The sequence below is a fragment of the Vanessa tameamea genome, chromosome 8 (assembly GCF_037043105.1).
Source record: "Vanessa tameamea isolate UH-Manoa-2023 chromosome 8, ilVanTame1 primary haplotype, whole genome shotgun sequence".
NCBI classification, from domain to species: domain Eukaryota; kingdom Metazoa; phylum Arthropoda; class Insecta; order Lepidoptera; family Nymphalidae; genus Vanessa; species Vanessa tameamea.
This window is the reverse complement of record NC_087316.1, coordinates 6,935,886-6,963,410: the sequence shown is the minus strand read 5'-3', so window position 1 is coordinate 6,963,410 and position 27,525 is coordinate 6,935,886. Positions and strand designations below refer to the sequence as shown.

Sequence of the window (27,525 nt, the reverse complement as noted above, 5' to 3'; positions counted from 1 at the left end):
AGATTTCAAGGGCAGGATTAACGGATTTATATCATTTCCAAGGCACGGAAGTACCATTGACTTGACATTGATTTGTAGAAAATATGATACCTTTTTATGCATCCGAACTTGGAATTGAACCCAGTATGTGTGGATTTCTAACTTCATAAGCTAGCTACTAAATCAACGATGCATCTTATCAATATTTAATAAGAAATTACTGAATGATCTTCTGTATGTCAATAAATACTGTATTATATAACTTAGATAGTTTTAAACTTAATACACCATAGGAGAAAAGGGGTTAAAGAATAATTCTTATGTAAGTAAAGAGATTTAATTGTTTAAAATTTTGTTTGATTGCTAGTTGTAGTTAGGAGAATAAAATAACAACAAACACAAAAACGTTTAGGCAATGTCAACTATAGCGAGTCAGTTTGTAATGGTCTTTTCTTTTCAAAAATAAGGCCAAATACTAGGCTGTATGGCAAACATTTTTGCTAACTTACTAAAATAAAAAATAAGTCAAATGTAAATTTTAAATTGATATTTTTGACAATTTCAACAAATTCTTAATTCAATAAATGGTAATAAAACCTGAGTCTATTTTCACATATTGTATCTAAAAAGTGTGCAAAAATATAATAATAACCTTATTCTTATAATGTAAGAATCAATATCTGGTGGATTAATGTTAATAGCCTATATGCAGCCCAGGCCCTAGAACTGAATTACAGGTATTTTTAAAACATCAAAGATGACAAGAAAAATTGAATTCGTTTTATATGAGAATGGTAAAAAACTTGAAAAAATTGAAAAAGAAACATCTTTAGACCCATTACAACTAATGAAATCGTTAGAAGAGTTCCGGCAAACAGTCAATTTAACATTAACTAAAAAAATTGAAGATGGAGGATGTTTAGGTATTATCGATATTACTTATATACCTATATGAAATGTATTTAGTTTTATAAGGTTTTTGTACTTAAATTTCTCCTAATAATTGCAATATTTTTTTATTTTTGAATATAAATACATATGTTTTCCGTAATATTCTGAAAAAAATATTAAAGATTTTTGTCTGAAGTAGAAACATCTATACATATTCCATGATAAGATTTTAAATTAACATGGTTATTTTATTGCTGTCAGTATTTGAAACGGGATATTTACCATGTTTTTTATTTTTGTTTGGTGGAGCTCGATATTTCGACATTATCTACGAATGTCTTGTTTACAAGCTCCACCAAATAAAAATAAAAAACATGGTAAATATCCCATTTCAAATACTTGTAGTAATATTCTATGATACTTAAAAATTATATCATTGCACCAAAAGGTATTTTTAATAATAAACAACAAATAAAAAATAAAATGAATATTTTGTATTATGTATTGTTTCAAATAAGGTTATTTGAAACAATAAATAATACAAAATAATATTTACATTTTTTAAGTTTGATCTATATTTCAGAGGACTATATTGAAGATGATGTTGACAGTAGTGATGGTGAAGAGGAACTGGTTCAGCAAATCAGTCCAAAAAAGAGAAAAGTGTGATTTTGTTTTTAATATGGACTTAGAACATTAGCTATTACATATTTTTGTTACTATTTTAGAATTAAAATGAGTTGGTGAATATGTGTGTGAGATAGATAGGTATGGGATATAACATACGGAAGAGATTGTATAGAAATTTTAAAGATATGTTTATAAAAAAAGTATGAAAAGGGTATTTTAAATAAAATAAACTATTTAGATCTATTCTGTATTTATTCATTATTTAACCAGCTTCAAAACCTTATTTACAATTAAAACATTATTTATGTACATTTTAGTCAATGATCGCTTAACATCGGTTCAGGTGGAAATATCTACTAAGAGTACTGCAATGTGTTTTTTTTGGTACTAATATTAACTAATAATTAAAATTAAATTGTATATAACAATAAGCTTCTATAAAAATACATATTTTTTTAAGAATAAATAATTTATCTAAAAGCCTAAAGTAATGAAAACTATTGTTTGGAATGTTCTTGATCACAGCAACATTTTACTAACATTTATTAAAAATGTTCATAATTTTAATACAACAATATTTAAAGAAATAAATGTGCTCCTGACTTGACAATTTAATAATAAATTTAGTCAAGTATAACTAAACTATTTAGTTCAATAATAAAATTAAGTAATGGAATAAATAAATATGTAATTATAATTATCTGAAAGCTGAAATAAATTGAAGTTAAAAAAATTAAGTATATTTATTTAAGGAAAGTAGGTATGCAAATATAATTTTAGATACTACACATTATAAGTCCACATTTTTATCAAATAATAAAAGAAAGCAACAGGATCTTGTTATAAGTAGAGCTCTTTATATAAGTAGGTAATATTTCGTACACTTAGGAGTAGAGAACCAGCTCTTTAGCTCGACTTAGCCAATAGCACACGAATAATTTATCACCATATTTAAATCATATTTATTGAAAAATTACTGTTACAATATGAGAAAACAAGTTATTTTGAATATTATAATCATGGAATGTTCATCACTATTATAAGTTAATTAATATTAACAACCAAGACATTGAGGAATCAAAAGGAGGTAATATTGCTTTAATTAATATAAGTAGAAATTATAACAGTTGTTATTTAAGTTACATTTGCATTTCAATATTTATATTGAATGCGTAAATTTAAAAATCGCATAATTAAAAAAAATATAATGGAATACAAACTAGCCACTCATTTATATTATAGCAATCAACAGATCTTTTAAAACTCAACTGAAGTACATACTTACCCTTCGCCTTTGAGTGTTGAAACGTACACCACTATTACAAAATCATATCTACATATTATGTAGTTTGAGGTCAGGCCGTCGAGCACATTTGTTGATAAAAATGATAGTGATAATTACAATCTTACTTTATCAAATTTTTGTTTTATTTATTTTTGGTAGCTCTTTAAAATACTCAGGCGTACACTACACAATATATAGTTAAAGTCATAACATTACTTATTGTCTTCAGTATCTAAATTGAACGTAGTCGAGGACTAGTTGATTGTTGCCTTGTCGTCAGGAGGTTCAGAGTCTGAGCAGCATAAATCACAACCAGTAACACCGCAGTCGCACAAAGACGTTGGTCGAATTGAATTGCGGAATTTCTAAAACGAAAAAGTAAGAATGGTCTATTTATTTAATTTGATAATTAAAAGTTAAATTATTAGGTATAGTTGTTAGTTCCTGAAATTGACCAATTTTATTAGAAAAGGTTTCTTGGATTCTACGAAAGAAGTAGCAAGGTTAGTTAATCTCTAAGATATTTAATTAAACAAATAAAAAATGGTGACTTTTAACTCGTTTTAGAATAAGTACATATATATCGCATAAATTTGTTCTTCTTATTTTTAATGATTCTTAGTAATAACGCGTCTGATTACATTTTAGAAAAAAAAATAACAATTAGTACATACTTCTCTAAAGCTATTTCCAGGTGCTCTGATGATAACTGCTATCGCATATACAGGTATACACAGTAGGGACACTGAGGCAATAAACCAGCCGAGCACTTGAGCCCAAGTTGGGTACTGGTATTGACGATAAGTAGGAGGCGTGTAATCCACCAGACTGGCCACCCATAAAGCCAAGAGTAAGGCTGGTGCGGCTATAAGCCAGCAGAATCGAAAGTACAATGACGGTCGCTGACCTGAGTAAGAAAAGGAGAACCTAAGACATCAATCATATACACATATGTATACCATACGATATCCTTATTTTTCATATAATTCTATAAATGTACGTATTTTAGGTTTCATTTGGATACAATACCCACAATAAAAAAACTATCAAAGCTAAACCTTATTTAAAATAATAGCATTTTTTTTAAATTAGCAGCGGTAATTCTGGGGCAATCGTTATTAATAGCGCAACGTTACAAAATATTAACAAAATTACTGTTAAAGAGTATAAATTGAATAAATTACCAGTCATTTGTTTGATGTTTCTAGATAGTCTATCAACACCGTAGAACCAGGCTATGGCAACTACTTCGAAGAATGCGAGGTATGTTATACTGAGTGAAGCAGCATAAAAGTCCATTAGTTGGAATATGTATATGCCGCTATGTATTATATGAGGCAATCCAAAGACTAGAGAAACGGCGCAAACACACAACACCAATAGTTCATGGTAAACTAGTCGCCTTCGTATCATGTCGGGAAATCCGTCTTGTATAGAAGTTACTACAACTTCCACGATCGCAAACTGCAATATTAAATACAATTATTGATTATCATATTTAACAATGTTATAATATTTATATTTAAAAAAGTAAAGTAAACGTGCATCTCGTCTCATTGTTCGGTTAAGGATTTCCTTTTAATGAAAACATCTGGAGCTTTTCATCAATTTGTATCACCCAGATGTAATTAATATTTCTTCTATAACACAATGATGCTACACGGTGTTATCTTTCACCATCGAGTACGAGAGGAAATGTCAGCACGTACTAAGAAAAACTTACCTGCACTTTAACCTAACATTAGGTATTGCTTAAAATTCACTTGTTTGATCCATTAGGCTACTGTATTCATCGTTATTAACTATGGTTTACATACCTGACTGTTAAGGCCTAAGCAGAGAAACATGAAGAAGAATAATACAGCCCACAATTGTGATGCTGGCATTTTTGCGATGGCTTGAGGATATACGACAAACAGTAGTCCTGGACCTTAAATGAAGAAAATGTATTAAATTGAATACTAGTTCAGCTTAAGCTATACAAGAGTGATTCCGTTTATAGTTGGATCTGAATTTATTTTTAAATACTTACTATCAGCAATAACAACGTTTACAGGTGTATTCTGTTCGAAAGCAATGTTCCCGATTGTAGCGAATGTAAATATCCCAACGATGAGACTGGTAACTGCATTCACCAAAGATACAGCTAATGTGTCATGTAAAAAGTTGTTATCAAAACGGTTATATGAGGCAAACATTATCATCGATCCAAAAGCAATTCCAATAGAGTTGAAAATTTGTGATGCGGCATTAACCCATGGCTTCGATTGTTTTAACAACTTCCAGTCTGGTTTAAAGAAGTATCTTAATCCTTTATCAGCTCCTTCGAGAGTTAATGACCGACCAAGGAATACTATTATTAGTAGGAATGGTAATGTTGTTGTAATGTATCGAACTTTCGCTGATGATTTTATGCTTTTCCATAGGGCAAAGTAAACAAGGACCCAAGCACATACTAAACAAGCTGCCAACTCCCACCGCATGCCACCAGGATATTCAATACCGTCACTCATGCTCAAAACTTTCTTCCTGAAATTACACGAATACAGCTAATATTATAATTTATATTTAAATATATGTTATTGAGTGAACGAGGGGGGGAAGGACTCTATACTGTGTGCATTATGGAAGAAACGCTTGCGAACTCCGTCTGTCTCTTTCAAAATGAACGGTCAATTTGTGAATGTTGTATTATTTCAATTACCTATTTGTTATCTTTCCAAATTTAATTAGACATAGTTTTGTTAACTCTATGTGAATAAGTGCTTGAACTGATTGATTATTAATTAAGACAGTTGGAAAAGACGTAACATATATCAACAAACTAAATTGAAGTAAACGAGAAATAATCTCAGCTTAGGAGTAGGTAATAAGTAGAGTAAATTGTATAACTACGTAAATTGATAGTAAATATGACAATTCTATAAACAATATACTAGGTACAAACGAATATGTTAGATAATGATTTGTACTAATGTGGACATTATTTAAGATATAAATAAAGATTAAAATAGTTATTTTAACACAGAGAGTCAATAAAATGAAACCAATTTTAACCAGGCACAAAACATCAATTCTGCGTAGGCAGTGCTGATTGATTTATAGTAACTTAGTACAACATATCTTTTAAGCTTATTGACCGATATCTCGTAAAATAATGTCGTTTAAGGTCTATTTTCCTTCACCAATCATACATCAACTTCAATTTTAATACCCTTTAACCGTTCCACAACGCAATGGAGTGATAATAAAGAACCTCATAATAAACGCGTATATGGTATATTCTAATACCAGACGGAGTAAAGTCCTTAGATTTCTTTATTCCGTGTTTCAAGATCTGCTATATTATGCACTACAAGCATTTTTTGACAATTGTAATTATATATTAGTACTACCAGTCCCGAAAACAACATTCCTCACGGATCCTTAATGAATACCAGTGATTATTTTGACGTTGATTAATAATGTCGGATGTCATGTCAATTTAAGGACAAAATTCCTCTTTACTCCTCTTGCCATTGGAATGGACTATATGTATGTATGTTCTTATAGGTATAAAAATCTCAAATAGAGTTTCCAGTTTGGTTACAAATGCCGAAACAAATAAATGTATTATATTACAAACTTACTCAAAAAATTGTTCCGTTGGTGTTTGAGAACCGTTTGGCTTGGTTATGTTATGATTCGGAACCCAACATTGGGGTGTATTCCATCGATTTGAACAACTAGCCCATGGGACTTCAGATTTAAATGATGTAAAAAAGTAATAAATTGCCCATGCAATAATTACTGCATAATACGTGGACATAAAAAAAGAGATCACCACGCTTGCTAAGCCAGCACCTGGAAAAAAAAACGATACGACGTTAAAAATGAAACAGTAAAGATTTGATTAAGATAAGCATTCAGCATAGTGCTTATTATATGTGAAGGATAATAATACAATGGCGAAATGTTAATTTAAGCTACACTCGTTGACATGAGAATGAATCATAAAAAATAAACTGTAATTTATAGTACTTTTAACTTGGTAAAAATCTCGTTAACATTAATATTATATCGGTAGATGTAGAAAAATAACTGGCAAATCGGATATCTATTGCATTACTTCGGAGGAGAACTAATGCATGATATTTGCATCGAATGCATGCTCTATATGTTTATTTGCATTTAAACAATCGTCAAATGTATAATTCGTATCAGAATTGCCATCCTATCAGATTGTGAGAATAGTGCACTATGCACATGTGTTCGCGGACACATTTGTGCAATATACTGGGTTCTGCGTAGATAGTTAAACTCGTTTTAAAAACAACCGCCGGGCCCTACCGCCAAGGTATCAGTAGTAATTACAGGAAACATTTTGACGAAGACTGTTTATAAATCCTGTTTATCGTATCCTGGTATTATATATATATATAAATATGTTTATATAAACTGTATTAAGCGAGTAGGTCGTAAGTTTTAAATATATAAAACATGCACAAAATAATTCACTTTATAATGTAGAGTTTAGTTGTTGTACTTATTTTGCGAATTGATAAAAGATACGAGCGATGTGATATTAAGATATTAAAGTTAATGCGTTGGATAAAGAATAAGTAAGAAGCGAAAGGAATTACGAGTGTAGGTTCCATACTCTTTTGTACATAAAGTATATATGTATATATAGTAAATTTTTAAAAAATGAGATGCCATTTATTCGTTAATTGCAACATATCGATTAAAGATTTATAAGTCAACAATAGATTAATTAAAAATTTATTATATATTCAGTTAAATTCTATACAAATTATGTTCCCTCGTAGGTAATAAATGTTTTTTTTTTGCGTAAGATAAGTTTACCTTTGAATAATGGACATATTTGTGAGAGTGCGCCGATGGGGCCATGAGCAGTATACTGGCCAATAGCAAGTTCCATGAAAAGCATCGGTACGCCACATACTATGAGTATTATAAAATAAGGTATCAAAAACACTCCTGTAACAAAAAGAAACATATGAAAAATAAAATAAATAATGGATAATAAGTAATAAAAGGCCTTATTATTTGTGAGGGCATTTTTTCATCATTTTTATGATTACAAAAGGGGTGTACCTTTAATTTGTTGATTTATATGAAATACCAGCTATGTGTCCTGTCTTTCTTCATATAATATATTTTTTTAATTCACCTTAAGTGTAATGAAAATAAGATGACATATATATATATAACGGGGCGAGATTACTTTGATTGTTGATTTGGTTAATTAATGAATAGTTGGTAATAATGTTTGATGGCTGATTTAATTTTTAAGAGCGGGTTACCCCGAATGGAGTTGTAAGTATCATGGCAACGCGAGTCCTTATGTTTTGACAAGCTACTCGAATGCGATGGTTGTTTGCAAAACCCATTTGCTCTTAATCGAGATGAATTATTGTAATCCTTTGATATTATTATGGTGTACGATTATTGAATCAATTAATACAGTGATTAGACGATATTAAAAACGTTTTATTTTATGAATATCTCCGTTGCACGCCCACATAGTCTTCCAAATGTCGAATCAATCCCCGAACCCAACTGTTCGGCTTCCTGCTCCTCCGACATATATATATATTTACATAAATATAACCAAAACTGTAATGTAAGTGTAAACCCAGGTACTTGGTAACCTTACAAACTAGCCGCACTAGATTGACGAGGAAGTTTTATAATACCCGTCTATTTTATAATTCATATTACTTATGTAATTTTAACATTTACGTATTGTATATGTTAGAAATACTTATTTATGTAGTTACGTTTATATTATAATTATATATTATATATTTAATAAACTCATATTTTGTTATTGTATCCGATTTCATAAAAGTGTAATCGATTTCAGAACGTCATTCGTATGGCTTTAAAAAATAATACAAGATGTTTTCCCGCGCAAAATGATTATTAAAAAATAAAAAAAGAGAGTCGCGCATGGAATGAGAATAGGAGATTTTTGTGAATTTGATATTTAATTTTAGGACTATAATATTTATAAAATAAAAAAATAATATAAAATATAAATAGTAATATAAATAGTATTTATTATATATAATCTTTTTTTTCAATCAGATGGTTTTTTGTGCCGAAACTAGTAAGAAAAAACAACGTGTTATGTATGAATGAGTTCTACGTTTTGTATAATAAATAAGGATAAGTCAAACGGATTCCTTGAATGAAGCTGTCAATAAAAACAAGTGATAATAGCTTCAAAATCAATATCAATAAGACACGGGTTTTAAGTTTTGTAAATACAAATACAGTGAAAACTCCATGTAACGTCACTCGATTTAACGACAAACAACTCCCTAAAGCGTCGAAATCGCTCGACTTTGGTTGGTTCAGCTTGTCTTCCATACAGTGATACACTCTATACAGCGTTATACCTACTCTCAATAACGACACATTAAATAATAAACAATTATTTTTAGTTGCCAAAATTAGTAAAAACAGCGCAGATATCTACGTTCTTTTATCGCTTTATTATCCTAGCCCGTAATAAATAGTCGGCATCATACATACCGAACTTTCTAAGAAATCCATTCTTTAGTTTACTAATTGATGCACGCATAAAGAAGCTCTGAAAGTAGCAAAATTATTAAAAAACTACTTTTTTATCATCAAGATGCCTCAATATCGTACCGTTATGTATAAGTAAAAAAATACAACAAAATTACTGGTGCAGCAAAATAAGTTAGACGAAAATAACAGACTATACGCAATACCCTTCAAATAAGAATTATTTTATTAAATTACTAACACTAGTCTGAAATATACTTTTTCGTTTTCTAATGCATATTTTTCTTCTCTCCATTTAATGGTAACTCTCTATTACGTCCCAATACACACAGTCCCTTGAATGTCGTTATATAGAGTTCACACTTTATTTTTAACAAGCAAGTTATACTTATTTCTTTAATATATAACATTATAAAGCTGCAAGTATAACTTGTTCATGATTTGGTATTGTATGTGTAAACGTAACGTACCCCAAAAATGATTTTGACTAATGATAAGTTGCGAGAAAGTGTTCCGATTTTCATGTAATAATAACTCTCGAAATCTAAGGTACTATATATTGACTATAATTCATTTAAAGTACCTCATACAATTTCATGTATAATTTTACACAACTAAAGATTAGATACAGTCAAAAAAATCATTATCTAATGCCGTATATACTCATACTGGTCTGTTAGTAGAATTGTGTATCGTCATTGTCCTTGATATCAATGAGTTGACCTAGTGGAGTTGTCGTAATTAACCCAGTCATTAACTAAGTTGATAAATTAGGCATAGATATTTCGTGGTCAGATGTCGTTTGTTAGTTAAGGTAATCTACGTGTGTGAACCGTTAAGTGTATTTCGGTTCATGAAACATATTGAAAATGAATTTATTTTTAAAAGAAAAATACTAACAGTTAGAAAAGGATAGATAGAAATTCAATTAAAAATATATTTTCATACATAATCGTTAATAAATTAATTTGTTTACAGGCAACATTATTTATTTTATTTTTTAACAAAAAAACATTTATATATTTCGTACGTCAAATGATACTGATATGTAATGATATTATTGATATTGATAAAACACTCTTATTATCGTGGTAAGTAGTCTGCATTTGAAACCCAACTTAAGGTGTATAATATTATTATTTGGAATACTGCTTTGTTTCATAATAAGATATGTCAATCGAAAATGTTTTAAATTAAATTTTTTGATGTGTATAAAACATTTTAGCCACCGGCTTAAGATTAGAAACTCAAAGTGTTATTGTACTATTTTGTCATTTATAGTTTTAAAAATATATTAAAAGTAAGTTAGTTCTAAAATAATATCATAATATTATAAAGAGGTAGGTTATGTTTATTGGATTTTTGCTAATTCACGCAAAAACTGGATTTTATCCTATTTATAGAAGCTTAGAATTTTGGGTCATGGTTGTACGCTAGCGTATATAATATAATAATTTATAAATTATTATGTTTATATGCTGTATGCAATCTATAACTAGCTAAAGAATCGTTAAGGTATAAATTTAAAGAAATCAAGATATTAACTGTTGCTTCTCAATAAATATTCTGTAATGTTATGTATGTACGGAAAAATATTAATGATTTTATGAGAAAATGCGATACTCATGGCATTGGTACAAGGAATAAACACAAACTTGTTACTCCTGTTGCTTGACTGCATAGAGTCAGTAACTCCTCTGTGTGGCAATGTATACTGTTCTACAACAGGATCCCAGAAAAGTTTCAAAATGCCTCTGTTGCCAAATTTTAAAAAAATAGTTAAGGAACGCTTCTGTTTTGCACACATTAGGTTATTATACAATTAGTGAATTTATGATTGATACCATACCTTGGGGATGAAACGATCGCCTCCTGGCTATTGCTATTAATATTCAATTATGTAAATAATAAAATTGTCAAAAAAAAAGACGCGCTGAGTTTCTTTCGCCGGTTCTTCTCAGGTCAGGGTATTTTCTTTTCCGAACCGGTGGTAGTGTTTCATTTGACTATCAATAAGTAAGCTTCTATATTATATATATAGTTCATATTATATATAGTTCATGAAGTTAATGGAGTCGAGAAGAAAATTATAATGAATACTTAGAACTACATATAAACTTTGTATGTTATAGACATAACATATGAATTTTATTTTGATGTTGAATTGGGAAGTAATTTAGTTCAATATATTTATTTGCACAGTTTATTTTATGTGTAAAATATTCCTGCTCGTTTTCTGCAACTTAGTTTTTCGTGAAAGGGATGGAAGTATGAACAAGCCGGGAAAAGAGAGATGGTATATCCTTGGAAATTGGGTTGGCCATTTTCCGAAGATACTAAGATAATGTCGCTTATTGCCAAGGTGAAATGTTACACATCATAGGCTGCTTTTAATTTTTTATAACTTAGTATTTACAAGAAAAGTTTTGTATTTACCCATACGTGGTTGAGACCTGCATGTATAATTACACGTATATCTAACTAGCTAGTTATATTTAGGACATCAGATATTACTATTCATAAACTCGTTTATGTTAACCATTCATTTCATGAAACTAATTTTTAAAATAGACGTCTCAAACGTTTCGTATTATTTTTAATCTTATCTCTTGGCGTTGCTAATAAATAATGTGGGAGTTACTCCTTATATGTCATTGTTAGGTTTCTTTATCAAATGTATAATCGATTTGTCATCTATATTTAGGGCTTTTGACGAATCGATAATAATTTTACACTTGCTTATCATATCTCACTGGGCACGTTTTACGATTGTGTATGAAATATTTCCATACTTTTATATAATTAAGGCCTTAAAGTAAATAAATATTGTTAATAAGGAACAATAACCTTAACACTATATAGTGTGAGTTATGTAAATATTTACGTTCATTAACTTTTTTTAAATGGATATTAATCAGGCAGGTGTCTAAATAGGTCAATGGTAAGTGTACATTAGATTTTATAAGTTAAAAAAAGTTATTTTACTACATTTAGTTGATGCAGATAAAACAAAAAATTACCATTTACGATAAAAGCTTGTAAGGTGTGGGACGTTTTTAAAATATCTTTAAATAAAATGACTATATAATTTATCCCAAAGTAAAACAAAGTATGTGAAAGATATTTTTCGCTTAGCAAAACAAAAATAACCGAAGCAATTTTGACAAAAATTGTAGTGGAAGCTCGCTTGAAAAACGAGAATTTAAAAATTAATTTACTGTTTAATTAATTTAAATAGTTCAACAATGATAATCTGTGATATAAGAAGACATTGTTAAAGCCAACCAATTAATATCGTCGCCTTGATTGTCTCTCTTATTTACCTACACTGAAAATATCCTACTTAAATTTTTTTTATACGTTAAAGACGTTTATTTCGTTACTGCTTTCTTACAGTGGTCGAATATAATCTCCAGTTTGCAGAATTATTCATCAGTAAATGTTCACATGTACTTTCTTTGTCATTGTTTTATATCTAATTTATCTTTCATTTTATGATGTCTCTATTTATATCTTTCTATTTCGTCCATACGGTAATAAGTAATAACACTTTTGGAGTATTACTAATTCATTATATTCTTTGCATAAATATATTTTTGACTCTATATATATTGAGTGTTTGATTGAACTCATGTAAAATCTATCTAAATGTGTAATATATTGTAGACTTGTTCTTTAAAAAGTAATAATACAGGTCATAGACGTGTGTAAATAGTATCACTTAAAGATGCCGCCTGGTAACAAAAATACGCAGGCACAATAAAATAAAATAAAATATAAATTTAAAATTGATGCACATTAGCCGCGGAGAACATGTCTGTGGAGATACAAATACAACATAGAAAAGTATCACTTAAAGAGAGTAAAAGGTTCCAGGCACCTGCTACCTTGAAAGTCCAAGATGAAAATATCAGAGATTAATTTGCGATCCGCACATGGATTATTTTTTTTTTTCCAAACGAATCATTTCTGCCATGTTTGTAATAATAAATGCTGACAATGCTGAACTGTCTCCGGCTCAAAGCTAGGTGGTCTGGTAAGAGTCATATAAAATTACTTTCTATGACCGAAGCAGAACTTGTTACATATTCGTTTGGTGCTGAGCTACGCAGATAACACATAATTTATTTATGAAAGTACAGACTTGCTTTAATTTAATAATATACGTACATAGATAAAACTTTAGTTCCAAGAGCGAGACTATAAGAATACTAAGGGCAAATCTAAATCATAATAACGAGAATTAATTTTGTTGTTGGCTATTTGCCTAATAAAAAATATAATATTTTCTTGTGTCCGGTCTTGAAAGTACTGAGTCTTTTTTGCGAGCCATGCAAGGAATATTGGTATACTATTTTTTAAGGGTTAATATGTCGTGTAGTTACAGATAAACTAAAAAAACAACCAGAAAACTGAAAACAATTACGAATCTAACATCTTAGTTCCCATGAATGGCGACTTGTTATCAGTCTAGGGAACGGTTTTTATTTGTAACTGTTCGAATATTTATGGCATTTGTCGTTCTATGAAAAGCGTTTTAAATTAATTTTCATAAAATATTTTAATACTCAATTTTATTTATTCGATAAAGTAAAATATTAATAACTTAAATATAAATGATATACATTTAATTAATTTTAAATATGTAATATGAAAGTAGCGGACAAAATTATATGTTATGTAATTTTGCTAATTTTTCTCAAAAATTATAAAACATTTCTAAAAATACAAGTAAGGAGGAGAAATCTAAAGAAAATATGAGATATCGATAGTATAGGAAGAGATACTTGATATTATAATTTCAATTTTGAGTTTAAATACGGAACTCTAATAATGACATCTGAATAAATCACAGTGATATATCATTTGATATCTCAAGAGGACGTACATACGTATGTGTGGCGTGACGTGTCAATTTACAGAAGACATCAACTGCAATTCACACAAGTAGTGTTATGCTTTGATTTTGTGAATTGTGATTATGCTAACATATTTTTAACCGATTAGAATTCTATATAAGATTACATTTCCAGTATTATTGAATACTGGTAATGAACGTATAAGGTAAGGTGTAAGGTAGGTTCTTGAGGTTTTTGCTAATACTTAAGGACTCAAATATTTCGATCTGTGATAGGTTTATTTAAATAATTTTATACATCATATCAATCATATTTTAATACACATTCATTTGAGCTTCATATTATCAGAACTAATTTATTAAAGAAAGTTTAAGTAATAATTGTTATTTGTGTATTACAAACGAATGTCGGACTACAGCGGGCCAGATTGCAATTAATATAAAAACCAGTCTTGTTACTATACACTGAGTGGTCGTAGGTTTGTAAAGCAGTAGGATCCGATTATTCCCCTGACAAACCATAGAGTTCAAAATATTTTGATTCTATCGCCTATATCAATATAATGTTGCTAGTAATCGAAAATATCCTATAGTCCTAGATTTATTTAAAAAATAAAAGAAATGATAAAGATGCTGGTGATAATTGTTGACTTTCTAGCAGGATATTTGTATTTAATTGACACATTGACGTATTGGTGTATTTTGAACGATTATCTAACTTCTGAGTTTGTTGCCGGTTGTTGTCGGTAGAACTTATATACTGAACCGGTAGTAATTTTACATTTAATATAAATTTATAAAATGATGTAATTGCTTGTAAAAGGTACTTAAATAATTTAAAAAAATAAAGGTATTCACTTTGAATTTAAACAATTTCACACATTGTAAGTAAATCGTTACCCAAAAATAGCAGGGTCAGTTTTAGTAAAGAAGTAGTATTTATTTGCCGCCAGCTAAAATTGTATTTGAATTTTTTGAAATAGTTTTTAACGTAGTCATCACTTCCGTCCATATGATGGAAGCGGCCCCTTCGAGAAAGAATATCTTAATGTGACGTTATTTTTCTAAGAATAATTTAAGTACCCAATCAAGTTTTATAATATACGCTTTTTCATTTATATTAATAAATTAATAAACAAAGTCATAATACTTATTTTTATAGTATTTTAATTTTAAATTACATTTATCTATTATAAGTCAATTTTATTGTTTTCCACGTGGCTTAACGGTTGATTTTTATTGGTATATTTTTAAATATGATGTTATCACAAACTAGGTTCTCGTGTTCCTCGAATGAATGATAATGATATGAATAAAAAATTAATAGTTTATTTTCTATTCAATGTAATAATTACTTATCTCTATGAGATAGAACTTTGGTATAATAATAGTCCCGTCTTCGTCCTGGTAAAATAAAAATTTTGTTATTTCCCGATTGTAGCGCCACCTACAGTGTCTAATCTAAATAATCAAGGGACCCCATCAAATACACACAAAAAAATAAAGATCGAAATCGTTCCAACCATATAGGAGAAATTCAAGACACACACATTTTACTTTCAAACGAATTTAAGTTAAGAATGTAAAAACTATGTAAAAGGATAATATAGTAGCTAATTGTCATGATAACACAAGGAAGTGTAAATAATTATCCAGTATGTTTGTCATAACAAAATATAAAAAAATATTTTATATTTTTCTATATAAATATATCTAGAACGCCCGCTGCCGAATTTGTATGAGATTAAACATGCGCCAACCAATCTATTCGCCAATACTAAACTAATGCATCGTACAAAAACACGTTTATTTATATATCTCGTAATATTTCTAGAACTACATGTTAGAACTACAATATGAAAAAGGCACTATTTATAAAAATTTATAAAATTAATATAGTTTTTATTTTGCTAAAGATTCATTTCTACTTGAGTTATTAAACAGGACAGCGTTATTTATCCCTCTTTTTAAAGGTAATAATGGTTACAGTGGGTACAGTACCATAAATGATAGGTAGTAGGTGTTTAGTATTTCGTGTCGTTCGCTTTTCTGTAGACATTTTTGAGACCTACCTACAAAGTTTTGGTAGAGTCCGCTTCAAAAGCGTTTGGACCGTCAGTTTTCTCTTCTCTTATCGAATACTCTCGCTATTATTCGCTATTAGTATATTAAGCTATATCTAATCAAATATAAAACATATATTTATATATACGACTCACATAGCCTATGTGAGTCCTGAAACTATAAATTAATATTATATGAAAGTTCAATATCAATCGGGTAAGTAGTTCATTCGAAAAAGTTAGCAAACAAACATAACTTAACTCTTTATAATATTACACATGTCATTTTGTAATATGACATATTATGATATAACATAACTATTTCACAAAAAAGTAAGTAAGGGCCTCCTTTTCTCTTGAGAAGTTTTGAAGCTTATTCCACCTTATATTATTCTGCTCCAATCCATTTCGTCGAGTTGTTATTACGATTTTAATGGGCTGCTGAATGACTATGTTATGATTATATGATTTCCCAATTTACGTGTTGAGTAAATTATAGAACGACAAAATTTAAATGTAGCATCGACAAATAAAAAAAAAAGCTATCAATCGTTAATTTGGCGAATGTATTTGGTTATATAATATAACAAATTATTACGTTTGCATTAAAATCATTTTAGCATTACAAATAAATAAAGAATGATGATTTTGAAGTCAATGAATTCGGATGTAATCGGTTTTAAGAAATTTGACGATGCTACATCTAAGCTGTGTCGTACTATACTTTTATTCTTATCCGTCAAAATTATGTATGGACTGGTTTAACTAAATCCTTTAATCTAACACAATCTGATTAAATAATGGTTTCATTACTTTGAAGTTAAAGCTAGGTCATAAGCATATTTTTTTAAAGCAAATAAATCAATGGAAGAAGTTGTAAATAAGGAATATACGTAATTACCAATAAAAAAAGATTCTGATATTCATAACAATTTTATATAAAATTTAGGTACAATATTCTTTTTTATAACTGGCGGTCAGACTTTTAAATGAAAAACCTAATTATAAATTTTCACCTCCGCCCGTAGATAATGGCGTTGTAATAAATATTTTTAACCATTCGTTATACCGTCAATGCGCTGCCGACCATGGGATTTAAGATTTTATGTTAATTGTGATTTGTGATGTAATTAAACTGGCACATTCGCCCTTCAAACCGGAATACAGAAACAATAGAATGTTTTGTTGTTCAGCGGTAGTATAACTAATGAGTTGGAATTCAAATTATTTTTTTATTCGATATAGTAAGCCATAGTTGCATTATACATATTGTTAGTCAAAGTATAGTTATCACCCGGAAAATAAAATACGCAAAACATGAAAGCCTTCGAAATAAATTAGATTGTTTTTATTTTGTTAAATTTTAAAATTGCATCAATTTCATCGTCGAACGTTTCAATTCAGATAAAGCCACTTATTGAATTTTTAAAAGAAGCAGTTTGAAAACATTTTGCGATGATCACTTAGTATTTGTTTCTTCTGTTCATATTAAGATGTAGATTAACCGGCATCAACAATAGCGGCTTTGTACTCACTGTACTGTTAATTATTGTCTTTTCAATTTTCACAAATAATATACAACGAAAATATTACGAGTACATTTCTACATACATATATTCGTAAGCAATAGATAAATTATCATAAATTAGAGAAGTACAATGCAGACGTTTTTTTATAAAATACAATAATACACCCGGAGTTTGTTTTGGAGCTGTACAATGTGCCAATGCTAAATGGATCACGATCTCGTTGTCACCTGTTTGAGTTAATTTACTTAGCGTTACGAGGACATTAGGCGCGTCGTGTTAAATAATTTTTCACGAGAACGCTTGTTTACGTGTTTATATATATGTTCTATAAATAAAAAACGGCAAATGTTACAAAATAATTGATCACGAAGCTATCGGAAAAATAAGTGGGTGTGTCTAGTCGGTTAGCAATAGTCATCGACCATGTACTATGTTAGAATTAGATAAGTAATATATTTTACGTCGGTGATGTGTTTCGTATGTCATACAACGTCAGTATGATATGCACAAACAATATAACATATCTCTACCTTAATGAATATATAACATAAAAAATTGCGCTCTTTGGCTTAAATTAACACTTTGGTTTATGTTCTTATCTATTTAGAGGGTTCTCGAACTCACGTGCAGATTTTTCTTTATAAAATTTATAGATACTTATAACATAACTTTATTTCTAAAAAAATGTATCTGAGGGTAACTAGTTTGTGGTACTCCCATATTTTAAGCAGTCCTATGATCCACTTTATGATATAAATGCAAATTTTCTTATGTGTTAATAATCATGGAATATTTTTCTCACCTCCTCCGCTTTTGTAGCAAAGATAAGGAAAGCGCCAGACATTGCCAAGGCCAACCGAGTAGCCAACACAAGCCAAAACGAACTGTATTTTGTTGGCCCAAAACGGTCTTCTTGGTTTTAAATGAACGGTTTCAGCGTCTTCTTCCTCTTCACCACAATCACTTTCATGTGACGCGGTATCTTCATCTGGTGGTCTGTTAAAAAGGAAGAAAAAAAAATACAAATTAAAAAAATATATTAGAACCTGATTATGATTATGATTTATAGCGAAACCATTGTTGACTTATACAATGTCGATAGTCATTAATTAACTATAAGATGATACAAAACAATGTATCCGTTTATTAAGAATATTATATTATAGGGATGTTTACAGCCTGTTGCTGTATATTGCTAATCTTATAGTACAATAAAAGCTTAATCATAGTCATCTGTCACTTATAATCGCAATTAAATATTTGTGAATAATTTGATGTGTATAAATGACTAAAATATTAACCTGAAAATATTATCTGTCACATAAAATTAACATTGTTAATTTTATGTGACATATTTATTTGTAGTTTTGTTTATCTATGTAAGTTATTTTTAAACAAAGATTTCTTATTTTCTCCTTATCAATATGTCTGTTTGTAAAAATAAACAAGTTACAATATTGTAAAAATAGTTTCTTAACTGATTAAAAGAAATGTATATATGTATTTTAGGTATATGTAGCCTAAAGAAAAAATACATGAAGGAAATGAGTCATCTTCTATTTCTCCGACATATAACATATTTTTAGTTCAAAGACATAATACGCCTATTATAATAGCATTGATAGTTAGATTGTACAAAGATGTCAAAACTTTATATTCGTTGGATTTAAATATGAAATAGTTTTTATTTCAATTAATAATAATCCTTATAGAGCTGAAACTTGGTATAAATCTCAGGTATACTATGTCGATCGCGAGGTTTTGTGTTCAAGACCCAGGTCGGGCTGATAAAAAGTTATCGGGTTTTTCTGTCGGAAAGTTTTTGGTCAGACTTTGAAAGTTGTAAGTGTGATACCGCCGGTGCTCCGGAAGGCACGTTAAGATGATGATCCTGCGCCTGAACTTTTTCCGGTCATGTCGGATTTGCCATGTCGGATTTCCCTTCGGATTATAAGAGTGAAGAATAAAGAGTACCTATGTGTTTATGCACATCTCTGTCCAATATAATATGTCCTACGTCCTCTCTTGAGATTGGCCCCCGTGGTCAGGACGACATCACATACATGTCGAATGAAATATCAAAAATCTTCCGATCTACGTCTTCTAAAGTCTATGAAACTAAATTACTATATTTATTTATTTTTTCGAAAATATCCAGCAATAGGTAGTTATTATTCACATTGCGCATAGGCAAGGCCCTAAGCGAATTATTTGTAAGTTATTTTTATTCTTTTTGACCAGACCTTTTTTGTTTTGGATAAGCACGTAAACGTTTATAATCATTTGTTCAATCTTTAATTGTATATATAGAGTTAAATAAAATTTTGGCTTCAGAAAAATGCAAGTACGAGATCAGCCTCGTCTTAATCCAGTGTTTAGAAAACCTGGGCACCGATTTAAGGGAGCCTCATCAAGTTTTCATCGTCGGTGAGGTAACCAGAAGCACTCAAGTTTATCAACATTTTTTCTGGCTGAGATAGGAGATAGACAAAACACGGCTTGCACCCAGGCGCTTGCTGTCCTTCAAACGGAGCTACATGAGATGAATTAATAATTCATTTTAATAATTCATTCGTGTTAATAACACAAATTAGGCACATCCCGGTTTCCCACATCATAGTTACTTCAAAGCCCGTAATCTTTGCTTAAAATTCACATATCCTTACGACAGGACAATTTCTGTATATAGTAAAAGAGTTTAGTCTTAAACTATAGACACCCGTCACAGTACGTTTCGCACTATAGTGATTTTTATTTTTTAGCTTATACATTATCTATTCTTATTAAAATAAAAAGATGTACAACGTATTGTGGAAAATAATTATCTGGCACCGTATATTTTAAAATCCAGCCTAAATTTAATCATAAGCCGGTTTAAGTACGTCATAAGTAAACAACTTGTTTGGATTAAAGATGAACATTCTGTGGTGATTAAAGTAAGGTCGTGGACCATTGAGGATTAGAGCTCGTCCAAAATGCCGCAAATATATGTAACATGCTCTATTTTATAATGTATGGTGCTGAAATATTTAGTAAGCGATGTTGAAAAAAAACAATTTGTCGTATATTTAAAGGATATTAAAATAATAAATACTCGGTATATTTAATTCGAAATATTTTGTTACTTTTATAAAACATCGTATCGTTACGAATTTTTTCCTTGTAGAAAAAAACTGGAAAGATAATGTGTACGTATTATATTTTGCGAACATTCATTGACACCTTAGATTTAATTATTGAAATGAAGCAAAAACTCAACAGAAATATATGTATGTAGGAATGTTAGTTTTTGCCTTATAGGTAGAAGGAAATAAAGTCACAAGTAAGTATTAAGTACTCGTAGTTTGCTTGTAGTAAATTACGAAATTAAAAAGCTTTTTCTTTTTATTTTTCCAAATTTTAATTTGCTTTTTTATTGATTTGGTTACCTGATTGAAAAAATGAAGCCATTATTTGAAAGTTAGACTAACAACTAGCAGTACCTACTTTGTATTTAGTTCGAAGTTTTGGATTCGAAAGAATTATTAAAAAACGAAACATGAAGTAGTCTTCGTCTAAAGGTATAAGATATATAAAGACCAAAACTGACTTGGACACTTAACTAATTCTTCATCTACAATATATAAAACTGCAAGAAAAAGCTAGTAATCACACTTTCTGGGAGATTAAACTCCTATAGACGTCATAACAATTACTTTGCTATTCTTATTCGAAGTAACTGCGTTACGTTAAGTTACTCATGAGGATATAAGCTAGTTACCTATATAACTGTTCATCCCGAAAAACTCAGGCTTCCGGTTAAATTCCTTTTTAGGAAGTTGGTATTGTAATACTCTCTAAGAACGGGTACATCTTGTGTCGGATCTTCTTCAGCTGACCTTAAATTGTCGTCCCATCAGATTATAAGAATGAGAGGGGGCGTGAGAGTTGTCACAGCTGTCACACGCATTAGGAGAATGTACTGTCTAAATCCGATATTGCGTGGACCAACGACAAGGTTATCGCTAGTGCTAAATTTATAATGACAATATTTTTATTTCATTATAAATCAAAATAAGTAGGTAGGTATATTCTGCAACTATGTATTGTAATCCATAGTTATGTTATATCGTCTGTTCTGACTGACTATTATCGCATAACTAAAATAAAGAGTCAAGAAAGCTGAAATTTGGAACAAACTATGTTCTATAACCCAAACATCCGTTAAAATAGGATTTTTGAAAATGTCAACTTTTACCCATTCAAAATTTTACCATTTTAAAATACTTTACGAATGGCACAAGGAGGTAAAGGGCAACAATCAATCTTTATTTTCAATTAAATGAAGTAAAACGAGACAGTTTATTTTTATTTTTCTAATTTTATAATCTGTCCCAAAAGCAAAACAGTTTATATTATATACCGATTGAAGATTTACGTTATATATATGCAAGTCATATAGTCGAACGCATTTGCACCGTCGCGGCGCAGCAGTTGGGGTATTCCTTAAGTACAGAGTGACAGTTTGCAAGTGCAAAGTGACAGATGCGTGGTGTATATGTAGTTTTGAATACATTTTATATATTATGCTTAATAATTATATCTTAACGTTCAACTTAATAAAATTAGTTTATGATAATGTAAATTAATAAATTTTCGGCGATAATAACTACTATCAACCCATTTTTTATTTAAGGTATGAAAAAACATCTTTTCGTTACAGGACACACTCTAAAAGGCCAACCTTTATTGCAGATTTTTAAGGACTTAATAGATTATAAATTATCGAATTAAACTTATATGTATTATAGTTGTATCGCTAGCTGTTGAGTCAATACATTTGCATAGATACTAATTTACTTCAATTTGATGCCGAATAAAGAACATTCTACATCAAATTGACGCGATATTGATCGAGAGCTTGAATCAACGATATTCAATATGCGTTTGCGAAAAATGGCAATTTGAACGTCGACATTGGGAAGGACAATTAAAGTTGTTAAGTGGAATAGTTTTGTATTATATATAAATACTTATATATTAATCAAGAACTCTTAGTGGTGTACAATAAAGCTGAGCTATTATAAATTGCATGGAATAAGTAAATCTTGAAATGAAAAAAGCCGACCTATATTAAAAAATAAAATGTCTAAGGTTTTGGAAATGGCTATAATTTTATATGGGCTATAAGCACGTTAAATATTAGATCCTTTTTCTAGGGACGCAGTATACGTAATTTATTATCATTAATTAATTTACAATTCATGTGACTTGATAATGTGGAAGTAGGTACCTGCCTGATTTGAATAAGTATTTCTACTTTAATTATACCATTTAATGAGCGATGCGTTGCGTTGAGATACCTTAAGGTCTCTACCTTAAAGTATCTTAAGGTACGGAGCCATAACCATAAATTTCAAGCAATATAGCAAACTATTTTGGTTTCCATATTGGTTAATATTTATTTTCTCTTCCATACAAAAGTATCACATATTGTGTACATTATATAATAATAATTTGACGTAGGTGAAAACGTGTGGCACAGATAATATAATAAGGTACTATAAAAATATACGTTTTCATATAATTTTAAATATGTTTAGGTACTACCTATCTCGTCTCTTGTAAATAAAATATTGAAGACAATTTAAAAAAAGGAAGGTAATCCTTAGCTGTCAAGATGTAAGTATGTAAACGTATTTTAAAATCATTATCAAAAAGTCTATGATAAGAATGAGCGCACGATCAATCGTATCCATGTTTGGAGCGAGATACACAAAAGAAGATAATGGCTTTGCAATGTTATCAACACCAAAGTGAAGTGAAGTGAAGGTCAAGTTGCCTGAATTTCGAAATATAAGCCACCCAGATTTTCGGATAAACTTGAAAAAATCCATGTTCTGTTTACGATATTTGCAATGAAAAGTTTGATGCAATAATTTTTTTCTCTGCAATCCAACGTAAATTATCATAAAGATTACTTATCTAAACAGAGTTATCACGCAAGTAAATTTCTTTCAGTCATTTAAATTACGGTTATTAAGACAAGTCCCATTGTAAACACTATAATAAAAGTAAACGTTTTTAAGTAATTGTAGAGTGTATTACTTATTTTTTTAGGTAAAGCTATTTTGGTTATTTTTCATAAATATCAGTCATTGCAGATGATCATTTAAATAGTTATAATGATCTACGTTTCGGTTTGACTGAGGTTAGTTAGTTTTCAAAAATTAATATGTAGGTTTGGTTCTGAGAACGCTCTTATCTTTCATAAAATAACCTAATGTTTTAATGATATATATTTTATATATGAGTGTTGCCTTTTTATAGGTACTGAAAACGAAGAAAAAGACTGGATTAATCAGCAATACGGATATACAATTAATATAAATATATTTCATTTAATAACATTATGATTAGATCATGTGAATAAAGATTGTTAAATGGTTTTAAATCGATTAATTTAATCATTATTTTATATAAGATAAGGTTTATTGTGATTTCAGAATTTATACTAAGTTGCTTTATATAAACTAAGTCTCTTCCGAATCCTGGAAGAAGCTATAACTATAAATTTTGTATTTAAACCTATAAAAGAGGCTGATGTATTTCTTTTATTGTATTTCTGATATTATCTTTTTGTTTAATTTGATAGTTACGTTAATAAAATTTAATCATGTTGTATGTACCTGCACATACCTTTATATATTTGTGTGTTATCGAAAAACAATTATGCTTGAAGAAATGTGAAAAAATTACCCTTTGATGTCAAATATCATATCATATAATACCTCAAAATTGATATTGGGTTGATATGATAGCCTCTAATATTCGTTACTTTGTGTACAATCATCCTAAAGAAATAACTCTATATATATATACAGTATTTAATATACGAAATCTGAATTAATTGTTTTTTTAAAGGCAATTACAATAATAACTAAAAAAGCATATTCTTTTTTAGTCTTTTATTTCAGTGCACGGAAACTTCAATTAAATTATTCTTATATGGATTTTTTACTTCGTTTCAAAGTTTTTACGTACCTAAAGTATCTAGGTTTAAAGTATAATTATTAGTATATCCGAGAATATTGGAACAGTAATAATATTGAAAGTTTATTTAGAGACATTTAGAGGTATAGGTAAGTTTGAAAAATTTTCACGATGTTATTTCTTTAAAAAGTATCTTCTTTAATAAGAATCTAATAAATGTATTTATTTAATACCTTATAAGGACTTTCCATTTTTAAAGAATAATTTATAAAAAGTTACGAAGACTTTTATGTATGATTCATTTTAGAAGATAATAAAGAAGGAGTTTATCGTTATTGTAGGGCAGACGAAATCACTCCCAGACCAATATTTCATTTTTGTATCGTATATGTAGTGTATTTTAGTAATTTTTAACTAATTTATAAAATATCCGTCACAGTTTTTATGACTTTGGCCTGTATATTATAATAAATCCATACATCGTCGCTTGAATACTAAATTATAAAAAAGTTTGATTAGTTCACAACAATAAGCAATAGTTTATAATATTTATTTGGGATTTTCCCATTATAAGTTAGCTTTTACTAATTTGAGCCGATTAAATCTTGGCGGAACTTCGATAACTCTGTCAATGAACTATCGTTTAATAAAATCTCTGCCTTATCTTTCATTCAAATATAAATATACAACATAATTTTGAATTTATAAATAGTCTTAAAAATATTATTATGCAATTTTGTTTTTTTTATAATTATATCAGTTGCAATTTATATTTCAAATATTATGTACCTGACGAGTCCATTATATATTTATTGAATTATAAAATCTTCGTTTTAATTGCTAGAGTCATTATATATTATATTATTGTAGTAAATACATAACAGGAGGTACTTAGGAAGACTGTATACGTGCCTTCAATATGAATATATTGAATGAATATGAAACATATTTAATTTTGAAATACATCTAGAGTAAGAGTTGTCTATTAGTATAACTTTATTAAAGTAAGATGTCATTATTATTTTTATCAGTGCCGCGTCTCAAGACACTTGAACGATATGCGAGTTTGTTTTATAGGTTAATTTAAACATCAGAATGTAAAAACATTTACGTAATGTGGGTTTTATATATTATAAATAATTAAATATTAAATATGATTTTTTTCCTTTAATCTGCGATAAATTTAGCCACTAGTGATACGACTACTGTCAGAATTGTTTGACGAATTACTAACCAAGCAAAAATAGTTGTCATTTGAAGCAATTGAATAATGGGTTATAAGAGGATGTAACATCTGCGAAGATACTTACGTAGGAGGACGTACTAGATGAAAAAGTTCCGTAGGCGATGTTGGAACTCTTCTGATAACCATTTTTCGACCATCAGTACAACCCATTCCTATTGAAGCTAAAGAACGCACAGAAGGAGCATACTGGTTAGTACCACTATCAGAACCGTCTGGGTACACGGCCACTTGGTCATAGGGGCGTAGACTGCGTGCAGAAGCTGCACCAGAAGCGGCGTGAACATCTCGAATTTTGTGTGTATCGGTAAAACTCTTCACTTTGCGAATTTGTCCAGAGGGCGTTACAATCGGCACTGGTGAATTAGGATCAAGCAACTTCGAACGCTCCTGGTTTAGATCTTCATAACGATCCACGTGGATCGCCACGCTTGGCAAGGCGGCTTCCGCCGATGTATCGGCTTTACTCATTCTATTACGTCACAGGGTCATAACGTAGTGATTGATGTCGCGTTTGCCGCTGGCAACGCGCAGCTAGTGAATGATATACCGAATAAGCCGAATGAATCGAGCGAGGTCGGCTGAGTAGGCCGACCGACTGGCTCGTCAATCGCAGCAATTGGTAAACAAAGTGTGATTCTGTTATTGCAGAGTGGGGAGAGTATATGAAAGGAGAGGGGGGGGAGTTAGGAGGCCGCGCATGCGCTTAGCTCAGGTGACCGCGATACGTAACGCTGCGCTCGCGACGGATAGAATAAGTAATACTGATATTGAATAGTGTAAGTACAATGTAGATGGCAAATAACGAATTAAAAAAATATACTGGATTGAAATTTAAAGGTATGGGTATGATTGTCAACAGAAAAAACCTTTTGAAACTGTTATTTAACATTATATTTTCGTAAATGTGGGTCACATCTTGCAACTGATACTTAAACCAGTTCCATTCAATCGAAGCAGAAACCTCAGAAATTTTGCCATTTTTCGTTTTTGTACGTTAATTATAAAGCTTGTTTTACAAAAAGGTTTTTTTCTTAATAACTTATAAATACAATGAACTCGCAGTATATATATTTTGTTGTAACATGCTGCGATTGCATTAAAATTGAGCTTATGTCCTATAGACTGTTTAACTCAATCTTGTACTGAACTCATTGCTAATAAAAGAGTGATATAATTATAATAATGTTAAAAGAGTTATGGGAGTATATTGGAAACTAAAATTAAGGATAATATTTAAGTTGGTTTTCGACGTTGATTCCATTGGCGCATCAATTAACGCGTAAAATATTAATAATATATTGTAGATGAGTAAAGCCACGTAGTTATGTAAAAATTAGTTAAGCTTCAAACACAGTGAGTTACAAAGTTTTTTTATTCTAGGATTTTAAGGGGCCTTTATAGGCAGCCTATAAGTCGACCCCAAAGAGTTACAAAGTTACGAAGGCAAGCATGTAAGCCCCTAGTTTTGTTTCAATAGGTAACGACCTAGGTCTGATCACATTTATAATTATTTGTACTTCTATAACTGGTTC

At 29.7% G+C, this 27,525-nt stretch overlaps 1 protein-coding gene and 1 long non-coding RNA gene across 2 annotated transcripts; one reads left to right on the top strand and one right to left on the bottom strand.

Moving 5' to 3' along the window:
- The first annotated feature begins 544 nt into the window (after positions 1–544).
- LOC135193375 (uncharacterized) lies at positions 545–1,743 on the top strand. The gene is made up of 2 exons (XR_010309197.1): positions 545–902; positions 1,454–1,743. It is a non-coding gene; the product is annotated as an uncharacterized LOC135193375 (long non-coding RNA).
- LOC113399955 (sodium- and chloride-dependent GABA transporter ine-like) lies at positions 1,734–26,609 on the bottom strand. The gene is made up of 9 exons (XM_026639280.2): positions 26,058–26,609; positions 18,578–18,771; positions 7,631–7,765; positions 6,415–6,628; positions 4,818–5,314; positions 4,603–4,715; positions 3,970–4,249; positions 3,460–3,692; positions 1,734–3,150 (listed from the first exon to the last, which is right to left on the bottom strand). Exons 1-9 carry the CDS (start codon positions 26,459–26,461, stop codon positions 3,040–3,042), a joined length of 2,181 nt encoding a protein of 726 aa, XP_026495065.1. The 5' UTR covers positions 26,462–26,609; the 3' UTR covers positions 1,734–3,039.
- Between the last annotated feature and the right edge of the window lie 916 nt (positions 26,610–27,525).